At 34.6% G+C, this 11,605-nt stretch overlaps 1 protein-coding gene across 1 annotated transcript; it reads left to right on the forward strand.

Annotated features, from left to right (window-relative positions):
• The first annotated feature begins 843 nt into the window (after positions 1-843).
• Positions 844-2,365, forward strand: LOC111367535 (myb-related protein 308-like). The gene is made up of 3 exons (XM_022988473.1): positions 844-1,048; positions 1,159-1,288; positions 1,380-2,365. The coding sequence occupies exons 1-3, from the start codon at positions 916-918 to the stop codon at positions 2,095-2,097; spliced, it is 981 nt and encodes a 326-aa protein (XP_022844241.1). The 5' UTR covers positions 844-915; the 3' UTR covers positions 2,098-2,365.
• Positions 2,366-11,605: the final 9,240 nt, after the last annotated feature.

Consider the following 11,605-nt stretch of genomic DNA (forward strand, 5'->3'; position numbering starts at 1 on the left):
AGCCCACCATGTTTGAGCTTCATTCTTAAAAATTTAATTTAAATTCTCCTAATAAATGATTTTGCACATAATTGAAATTTTTTTTATAATTTTTAATCACACTTCGTAAAAAAAATTATTATTCTATGATATGTATTCCTGAAAAATAAAGTTCAAACATTGGCATAATAATGTGTTTCATAAGTTGGTCAAAAGTTTTTTCCCCTTCTAAGTCTTCTGTAATTTCTTCAACGTTAATTGGTAAAAGTCCCTATCAAATCCTATGTCTTCTTATGTAGTTTGAATTACTTTTGGATATTTGAACACCTTTTACGTTAATTTTATTCTTTTTAATTGACTGCTTAAGTTCTATTTAGTATACTAGCAATTTGGATGAAAGGTTATATTATAACAAAGAATAATAATGCTAAAACTGATCATAATTTTTAATTGCTGGTCAAGACCTTTTATTCAGTGATCATATTGAAAAAATTAGACATAATTATCTTTGACTCTTTATATTATCTTGAGAAACGCACGATTTATTGATACTATTAAATCACCGATGAGAGCAGTATTATGACAAATTATTATTGGATCAAACTTTAAACATTTCATCTAAAATTCAATTAGTATCCATTTTGATAACTCAATCCCATTTCTTGGTTGCCTATAGACCAAATCCCCTTGGCAAATTTAGTTTCTCTTTAGCATTTAAAAAAAAAAAAAAAAGGAAAGGGCTTTTATGTAATATCAAGATCAAATATTACGTGGGTCTACCTACGCAAGACATGTCCCAGAGGCATACAACATAAGGACAAAGAGGGAAGGAGATCATTATATATAATCCCCACAGCCTCTGGCTTATTTGGTAGGATTTTAGGGAGGCAGCCAAATCATAGGGAAACATAGCAATTATTAGAGGCACAGAAAAAAATGGGAAGGTCCCCTTGCTGTGATGAAAGTGGCCTCAAGAAGGGTCCCTGGACCCCAGAAGAAGATGACAAGCTCATCAAACATATCCAAAAACATGGCCATGGCAGCTGGAGAGCCCTGCCCAAACTTGCTGGTAGGGTACCTCTTATCCCTCCATCAACTCCGTCGCGTCCTGTCTCGTCCTGCACCACTTTGTAGAATTCTTCTAATATGTGTCTTTGTACATGTTTATGGCATTTACAGGTCTGAACAGATGTGGAAAGAGTTGCAGGCTCCGTTGGACAAATTATTTGAGACCGGATATCAAAAGAGGAAAATTTTCTCAGGAAGAGGAACAATCAATTCTCAATCTCCATGCCATCCTTGGGAACAAGTAATTTGTGCTCCTACCTTGGATATAATTTGTAGAAAAATGTATTTATTTCCATCTTTATTTATTATAATTTTATTTTCTTTGAAATAAGATGGTCTGCTATTGCAACACACCTGCCTGGAAGGACTGACAATGAGATAAAAAACTTCTGGAACACTCATCTGAAGAAGAAGTTGATTCAGATGGGGTTTGATCCAATGACTCACCGGCCACGGACCGACATCTTTTCAAGCTTGCCGCATCTCATAGCCCTGGCCAATCTCAAAGAACTCATTGAAAACCCTTCATGGGAGGATCAGGCCATGAGATTTCAGAACGAAGCTGTCCAAATGGCCAGACTGAATCAGTATTTGCAGTGTCTTCTTCAACCGCCAGCTTCCATGGCAGCTAGTTTCCAAAACAATCTAAACACCATCAACACAAACATGATGTTAAACACACCCTCTCTGGAACTACCCACCCCACCGCCCTCTCTTGCCAATTACAATGCAAATTTTCAGGCAATTAATGATTCAATCCCTTTCTCCCATATGCCTGATTTACAAGTCCCATGCAGCCTTCAGACTTCTTTGAACAGGGATATGGTTCAGGCCAACTCTCCTTTTGCAGTTCTTAATCAAGGTGAAAACTCAACTTCTTCTCCATGGCTTCCGCCAACTATCTCTCCAACTCCATCGCCGGCAGGTGCGCCACCGATGACTGAGACTTCAAACACTAATACCGGAGATGCTTGTAGTACATCTAGCTATGGAGGAGCTCCACTGTGGTCTGAACTTCTTGACGACCCTATATTTCATGAGATTGCTTAGTATTTAGACACTCTATGCATGAAGGTTTGGAGTTTGTGCCTTCCCTTTCTGTGATTTTTGTTCATCCTTTTTTTCTTTTTCCTTTTAATTTAACAGCATATATATACACTGTCCATATACATTTATATGTATTTGTACACTATCTATTCAGAGTAGCTTTCATCCTACACATATATAACATATAGATTTGGCTTGAATTTCTGTATGTACAGAAAGAGGACCTGTAATGCATGGAATCGGAATGCTATTTTCTTCTCATTTTACTTAATGTCTTTCAATTTTCATCGCAAATTAAGTACTATCGGATTATGAATAATCATTAACAGAACTTGGGAGACAGGTATATATCGAGAACATAAATGAAATAAAAAGATGAAATATTCCTACAATTTGCTAAGGTTTTCAATTGTTTGCTTTGTCTTATTAGTGTTTTCCTTTCTAATAATAATTGGCAACTTTTTGACATTCAGTTATTAAGGCAATATTTCATTTGTTTTCCATCATTTCCCTGCAATTAAATCAAAATTTATTAACAACACAACAAATATTTGGATCAGGAAACCTTATTATAAATTAGGAAGAGCAATGTTCACATTGGTTTTAATATTTCTTTCTTTTCTTTCCTCCTTTTTCTTCTTTCGTTTTCTGCAATTTTTATATTTGTATCATGATCATGGATAAAGCATCTATAAATTTAAATTTTTAATTGGTGGATGTAACGATATCCAAATATATAATTGACTGAACCTTAGGACCTCCACTGGCCAACCACTCTGGGGTAGCTAGTAGCTTTAAACTTTTTTATATAACAAATTGTTCTGCAAAATATTAACTCGAGATTGGGGCTCTATGCGTCTCTGTGTGTGTGTGACAGAGAGAGGGGGGAAGAGAGAGAGAGAGAGAGAGTTGACTAAAGGATTATTGTCAAAATGGTGACGCACAAAAATTCACAATGATAAGAGAGGGACCCAAGTGGTTAGGAAACACAAAATTTAAGAATTCATATATGTCTCTATAGAAACAACGATAATGAATAGATAGCCATCGGCAACCAGTGTTTAACAAGGAATCCACCATTTGACCATGTGATTAGAGTAGCTCGCTGGCTCGCGCCTAGTGAAAACCTCATCTTAGCCACTCGTCAGCTGCAGGAATTAGCTCGCAAATCGTGTGAGTTCGTCATCGACTCGTGAACTTATTTGTAATTGATCAGAGAAATATTAATTTTACTTAAAGGAAAATTGGTGAGCCATGAGTGACTAGCCCAAAAAGGATCGAGTTGATGAGCAAGCCGGTTTGCGTAGTGGGCCTAGTTGAGCTAGACGATGGGCTAGTCGATGATTTGCTTCGACCCATTTAACACCTCCACCTGTGATCAATCTTCAATCAATCATGATTCATCTCCTAATTAATCATACAATTTGGATTCCTTGTTTGGCAAATATTATTTCTAAAAGTGAATATTAACTTGTTCAACATTCTATCGTCTTGATTAATGCTTTTTGATCTGCTGAATTAGATTACACTAAATATTATAATTATTGTAGTAAATTAGTAATTGTGTCGTAAAGGGTATCTTACATTGCTTAATTGAAATTGTAAACTTGAAATTCAAAGAGCAGGTGATGATCTGTAAAAGGGTGGTGACCATCACATCCTTTGGTTGAGTTGGAACTAAGCATATAATTTGGTTCTGGTTGGGAAAAAATAACTAATTTGACCATGGCAATATTTTCAAATAGGGTTAATGATCTTGTAATCTTCAAGCTAAATTAATTTAGATTGACAAACATAAAGTTGGTTTGAGAATTGATGATAAGATGGATTCGACTATAATAACAAATGAAAAAAGTTCAAAAGGTGCAAGTTTTTACGTTATAACTAAATATTTATTCTATACTAAATTAGATATATGTTAATGTGACGTTTCAAATTATGTTATTCTTGAATTGTTGCTATGTGTGACGACTTGTATGAAGCGTTTTCCTCTCACTCATACACCACGTCAGTTTTAAAACTAAGTACCTATTAATTCTTAGCATTTATACACATTATGGGATATATATCAAGGAATTAATCTTAGAGAAGGAAATTCCGGAAGTTAAAACAATTCCAGTTGAGATGCCAATTTCTATTGCTCGCACGTATGATCTCTATTCCCGATTCAAAATTCATATCTAGATATCTCGATTAACCATCACAATTTGTTAAAAGAAATGTCGCGTTTTCACGACGGTAATTGAGATTAATTTCTTTAAAGTCCAATCAATATGTTTAAGCTGGGAAAAAAAACCCCAAAACATCAAATTATCATAATGTAAAATTGGGATGACAATTGAAAAACGGGGCAGTCGTAATTACGTGTAAAAGTGTAGAGGTTTGAACAAATGAAGACTTAGATAATAAAACAAAGTTAGAAAATTGAAACGAAGCCTCGAGTGGCAGTATTTCTAGCGAGTAGGTAGAATCCGTATCTTTTCTAACAAGTGATTGACTATTAACTATCATTTCAATTAATTAGCAAAGGATAAAGATAGGTCTCTAGAACTATAATTTATTGCGTTTTCTTGTAATAATTGAAGTTTTATAGGTACATGTGTAAAACAAGTAAGCTAGAATTCAATCCGTTGAGGAAAAATCACCATTTCATCAAAAGTCAATTGGTTCTTCTCAAAGATACGTGTAATAAACTCTGTGTTTGTGTGTGTGTGTGTATGTGTGTGTGTGTGTGTGTGTGTGAGAGAGAGAGAGAGAGAGAGAGTATACAGCGTATGTAATTTGTGAGTGAATGTGCGTAATTTGTCCATGATACAGAAGCAAGAGTCACCACCTAATCCCCTGTTGTTATTAGATGCTAATCAAACTTTTCATAATTATCACTTCATTTTAGTTTAAATAATGAAGGAATTGTTGATATCTTGGGGATTTGGCATGAAACTAACCACGTATATGGACTTCTTAAACAGTAATTATATTGAAATCATCGTTTTTAAACGATATTACATGTTAAATATAAATGTCTCTAATTTTTGTTTATTTTCGCAATTATATCACTAACTTTTAATTAATTAGTGCATGCAACTTGTCTAAAATGATGGTTTCTATTCAAATATTCTATTTAGTGTACTTTAAATGTAAAGGAAGTACTTTTGTTGAAACATTTCTATTTGTTGTTTTTTTACTTATTAAAGATATGAGAGGCAAATAAGTCTTTTTATATTCTCATAACGGATTTATTGGAAAAGATGTACTAATTATTGTAAGGTTATGATAAGAATACGATAAAAATAGTTTGAGGATACAAGTACGAAAATGGACAAATATTGTAAGTCTTCAGTGCAATTAAAATATCGTGCACATAACCAATTAAGAAAATTAATTAATGAAATATTTAAATGAAAAATTAAATTAAATATTAATTGATTAAAATAATAATTATATAAAGCAACTAAATATTAAAAAATAATATATAAGACAATTAATGAAATATTTAAATATTATTTTTTATTTAAATAATTGATTAAAATAAATAAATAATTAAATAATGTAATTAAATATGAAATAAATAATGACCAATTTAGATAATTAATTAATGAAATATTTAAATAAGAAATTAAATTAAATATTTATTTTTTTATTTGAACATGTGATTAAAATAATAATTAAATAAAGTAATAAATATTTAATAAATAATATACATAACCAATTAAGATAATAATGAAATATTTATGTATGTTTTTGTTTTTTTGCTCTTTAATTTAATTTATTTTCCATTAATTTAATTCAATTTATGTGTGATATTATTTTTTTGTTTACTCTTTCAATGCCTGATTTGATAAATCTATTTCTTGTGCACATTAGCATAAAATTTGATTGGTTAAATTTTAGGATATAATATTTTATCGGGAAAATTGCAGCAGAAGTTCCTAATCTTTGAAATAATAGCAAACTTTTTTCAAACCTTTGATTTGTTGCAATCATCACCAATAACATTTTCGAACGTTACAGCTGAAGTCCCTTTGGAAGCTTTTGGTCTACAATTCTGTCAGTTGACCAAAAATTTAATTTTGATCGCATTTTTAATATTTTAAAAGGGGCAAAGGAGTAACTTTCCATTTATCATATTAAATAATTGAATTAAAAAATAAGAAATAAAAAAAAACACACACACACACATCAACGGATTTTTTCAAGCCACCAATTTCTTCTTAAGACTTTACGATTTCCATTCCATTGAATTCCTCCTTACTAATCATGTCGCAAATGCGGAGGTTCAAACTACAGTTGGGATCCTCCATGGTCTCCGTCGTGGCCTCATCGGCTATTTTGGATTTTGGCATCAGACACTAGAGAATTTCCTTCATTTTCATGTTGATCGTCCGACCCATCTAAGCGCGAGCGTCTTTATCCTCTCTCCCTGTGAAGATGATGCTAGTTTCAGCTTCGACAAATCAAGTTTTTCCATTTCTGGAATTTGGAATCAGATTTTGCAAAAAGGGGTTCACATGAAAAATTTTCAGTTTAGTTGGGATTCAATTCCTTTTTTTATCATTTGAAATTTATCAAGTCTCTTGGATTGAGTCACTAAGAAACGCGTGGCTAGGTGTCTGTCGAGTAGAAAAAGACCAAATCTAATCAATCTTGCAGGCTATTGGAATATTAAGTTGGTAGTTAACGTTTGTTAGAGTTAGTTACAGTTAACTAACCACTGTTAATGAGCTGTAATATTCTGTTAGTTTCAAAGTTCTATTTATATATGTTTTGTACGATATTTTCTACTTGAATAAAAGAATTCCCCTTTTCTTCACACTTTGTTCTTCAATATGGTATCAGAGCATTGACACCTTCTCTGACAAATTCAATTCTGCTTGAAGCTTCTATGTGATGGCTTCAGATATTCCAAATTTAATGTCAAATATCTCTTTATCATCAAGTTCAGCAGTTGATGATGGAACCAGTCCATATTATCTACATCACTCAGATAACCCCAGGACTTGTGCTCGTTTTGCAGCAATTGCTTGGGGATAATTACGTATCCTGGAGTCGATCGATGATGATTGCACTTTCAGTGAAGAACAAGTTAGGATTCATCAATGGATCTATTTTACGACCTAAAAATTATCGAGAATTACTCAACTCATGGATCCGGAATAACAAAATTTTTATATCCTGGATTCTAAATTCTATGTCTAAAGAAATTTCTGCAAGTGTTATATTCTCTGAATCTGCATATGAGATTTGGATGGATCTAAAGGAGCGTTTTTAGCAACGGAATGGACCATGCATATTCCAGCTAAGGCAAGAACTAATGAATCATACACAAGGTCAGTCATCTATCAGTTTATATTTTACTAAGCTGAAAACAATCTGGGAAGAATTAAGAAACTATAGACCTATGTGTACATGTGGAAAATGTGTTTGTGGAGGCACTAAAAAGCTAGCTGAGCATTATCAGACAGAATATGTTATGTCATTCCTGATGGGGCTCCATGAGTCATTTGCTTAGGTTCGAGGTCAGCTACTACTCATGGATCCCATTCCTCCTATCAACAAGGTTTTTTCCCTTGTTTTTCAAGAAGAACACCAGAGAAAAGTTAATATAACACCTCGATCTGATTCCATGGCTTTTCAAGTCCAAAATGATACTAGAAAGGCTGGCGTTGGACATCATTCCAACAGATTCCAAAAGAAGGAAAAACCTGTGTGCACCTATTGTGGATTCACAGGACATACAATTAATAAATGTTACAAATTACATGGTTATCCCCCAGGATATAAACCAAGACAAAGACCTGGAATGAACAACCAAACTGGATCAAGTGGCCATGTTCTGGCGAACCAGGTTTCTGATTTTGAAGTTGGTATGAATAAATCACAAGGAAATGTTGGAGGATTTATACAAACTCTCAATGATGATAAATATCAGCATTGATGAATATGCTGAGCAGTTACCTCAAGGCTGCAAAAATGGACATAGAGATCAATAATAATTCTGCCAATGAATCAGGTACCTGCTTTTCAATCTCAGTGAGTCCAACACTCAATTCATCAAAGTATTGGATAGTCGATTCATGTGCCACAAGCCACATTTGTTCCAATCATTTCGTATTTCACACATTGAATCATATTGATAACGTGTATGTCACATTGCCAAACCACACTAAAATCCCTGTGCATTCCATTGGAACTGTGCATCTGTCATCTGACTTGGTATTGAATGATGTGCTATTTGTTCCCCAATTAAAATTCAATCTTCTATCTGTAAGCTCATTAACCAAGAAATCATCTTTATGTGTCAAGTTTCTCATTAATTCATGTATCATTCAGGACTTGCACACATTGAAGATGATTGGTAGGGGTAAGAAGACTGCAGGCCTTTATGTGGTTGAAGCTAATTCTGATCCAGTTCATTCTTCCAAAATTGTTAAACACTCTTTTCTTCCAATAGTCAATAATGTTACTGATACAATTTGGCACAATAGACTTGGCCATTTGTCATTTCAAAAGTTGAAATTGTTGAAAAACCAATTACAGTTTTATTGTAATAAACAAAAGGTTGATGGTATTTTTCCTTGCTCTATTTGTCGTTTAGCCAAACAAAGGAGATTATCCTTTATTTCAAATAATCATTTGTCTGATGCTGCTTTTGATTTGATTCATTGTGATGTTTGGGGGCCATACCACACTCCTACACATGGTGGTCATAGATATTTTCTTACCTTTGTTGATGATTGCACAAGGTTTACCTAGGTATACCTTATGAGGCAAAAATTTGATGTTAGTTTCATCATTCCTAAGTTCTTCACTCTAATCGAAACCCAATTCCATAAACCAATCAAGAAATTCAGATCTGAGAATGCCCAAGAATTAAAATTCACAGAATACTTCAATGAGAAAGGGGTCATTAACCAGTTTGCATGTGTTGAAAGACCTGAACAAAATTCAGTAGTGAAAAGGAAACACCAACATCTTCTCCATGTGGATCGAGCTTTGTTCTTTCAGTCACGAGTGCCAATTCAATTCTGGGGAGATTGTGTACTCACAGCTACATTTTTTATCAACAGAACTCCATCACCAATCCTGAAAAATAACACCCCTTTTACTCTATTAAATGGTAATCTAGTAGATTACAGCTTTCTCAAAGTGTTTGGGAGTCTTTGTTTTGCCTCAACACTACCATTTCACAGATATAAAATTTCCCCTCGAGCCACAGCATATGTTTTTGTGGGATATCCTCCAGGCATGAAGGGCTATAAGTTGTATGACATTTCCTCGAAATCATTCCTTGTTTCCAGAGATGTTGTGTTCCATGAAAATCATTTTCCCTTCCACTCCATAACTCATACCACTGATCTCATTGACCCATTTCCTGACATCGTTCTGCCTCGTATTGCTCATGAACCAACACCCTATCATCCTTCTTAAAACACAACTACCACTATGCATCTAGATGAAAATAATAGTGATCATGTCTCCACTGATCTTCCTATCACCAATTCTACATCTCCATCCTCAAACTCAGATTCCATTAAGGAACAAGCAACACAAGTTAATCATCCCTCGTCCCTCCTACCTAGAAGGTCAAATAGAATCGTTAAAACCCCCCTCATATCTGCAAGAATTTCATTGCAATCTTCTGACAAATATACCTCCTCCAAACAATAACTCAATGTATCCTTTATCCAGGTCCATTACCTAAAATGCATTCTCTTCTATGCACAGAAATTATCTTTTAACAGTTTCCTCAAACTTTGAACCTCAATTTTACCACCAAGCTATACAATTTCAGCATTGGAAAGAGGCTATGGCATTTGAATTGACTGCAATGGAATAGAATAATACTTGGACAGTCACTACTCTACCTAAGAGTAAGCATTGTATTGGTTGCAAATGGGTATACAAAATAAAATATAAGTCTAATGGAAGCATAGATAGGTATATGGTCCGATTGGTAGCCAAGGGCTACACCCAACAAGAGGGCTTGGATTTTATTGAAACATTCTCCCCTGTTGCAAAGCTCGTGACAGTTAAAATGCTACTTGCTCTTGCCGCTAGTCATAAATGGAATCTCACTCAGTTAGATGTTAACAACGCAGCTCTTAATGGGGGACCTTTTTGAAAAGATATATATGGAATTGCCTTTGGGTTATTCTAAAGCAGATACAAAAGTTGCAAAAGGAGAACAACTAGTTTGTAAACTTCATAAGTCCATCTATAGACTTAAACAAGCATCTCGACAATGGTTTTCAAAATTTTCCCAAGCACTTATCCTTCATGGTTTTCAGCAATAAAAGTTAGACTACTCTTTGTTTACTAAAGGATCTGGGAACACGTTTGTTGCCTTGCTAGTATACGTTGATGACATCATCATTACAGGCCCGAGCCACAACGTAATTGACTCCTTGAAAACTTTCTTACATGGTCAGTTCAAGTTGAAAGACCTTGGGGTGTTGAAATATTTTCTTGTTCTTGAAATAGCTAGATCCCACAATGGGATCTTTCTCTCACAAAGAAACTACACGCTGCAGCTTCTTGAAGATACTGGCTTCCTAGGTTGCTAACTGCTACCTAACCAATGGACCCTAAAACTCGCCTTAGTTCTTTCGATGGTGAATTAGTTGATGATGCACCCTTGTATCGAAGACTCGTTGGACGCCTACTTTGCTTGACTATATCTCGACCAGATATGACCTTTGTAGTACACAAACTCAGTCAGTTTGTTTCTCAGCCACAACAACCTCATCTTGATGTTGTACATCATCTATTGAAATATCTCAAAGCTGCTCCAGGTCAAGGGCTGAAGTTTTCTGCCTCCTCTTCTTTACAGATTAGAGCATTTGCAGATGCTGACTAGGGAGCATGTCCTGATTCAAGAAAATCTGTCACAGGATTTTGTGTATTCCTTGGGGACTCCTTAATCTCTTGGAATGCTAAAAAGCAGCAAACAGTGTCCAAATCATCCGTCGAAGTTGAATATCGTGCATTGGCCTCCACAGCTAGTGAAGTTGTTTGGATTCATCAGTTGCTTCGAGATTTTCAGATTTCATTATCAGCTCTAGCCTTGATCTTTTGTGATAACCAAGCTGCAATTCACATAGCTAGTAACCCTATCTTTCATGAAAGGACAAAGCAAATCGAAATTGATTGTCATTTCATTCGGGATAAAGTAACTGAAGGATCTGTCAAGCTCATGTCAATACGCACTCAGCATCAGTTGGCAGACGTCTTTACCAAACCTTTACCAGCTCATCTTTTGTTCCCATTACTCTCCAAGATGGTCGTCACTGATTTACACCGTCCACCTTGAAGGGGGGGTATTGGAATATTAAGTTGGTAGTTAACGTTTGTTAGAGTTATTTACAGTTAACTAACCGCTGTTAATGAGCTGTAATATTCTGTTAGTTTCAGTGTTCTATTTATATATGTGTTGTACGATATTTTCTACTTGAATAAAAGAACTCCCCTTTTCTTCACACTTTGTTCTTCAATACAGGCGGTACCTAAGTCT

The sequence above is a fragment of the Olea europaea genome, chromosome 18 (assembly GCF_002742605.1).
Source record: "Olea europaea var. sylvestris chromosome 18, O_europaea_v1, whole genome shotgun sequence".
Taxonomy (NCBI): Eukaryota; Viridiplantae; Streptophyta; class Magnoliopsida; order Lamiales; family Oleaceae; genus Olea; species Olea europaea.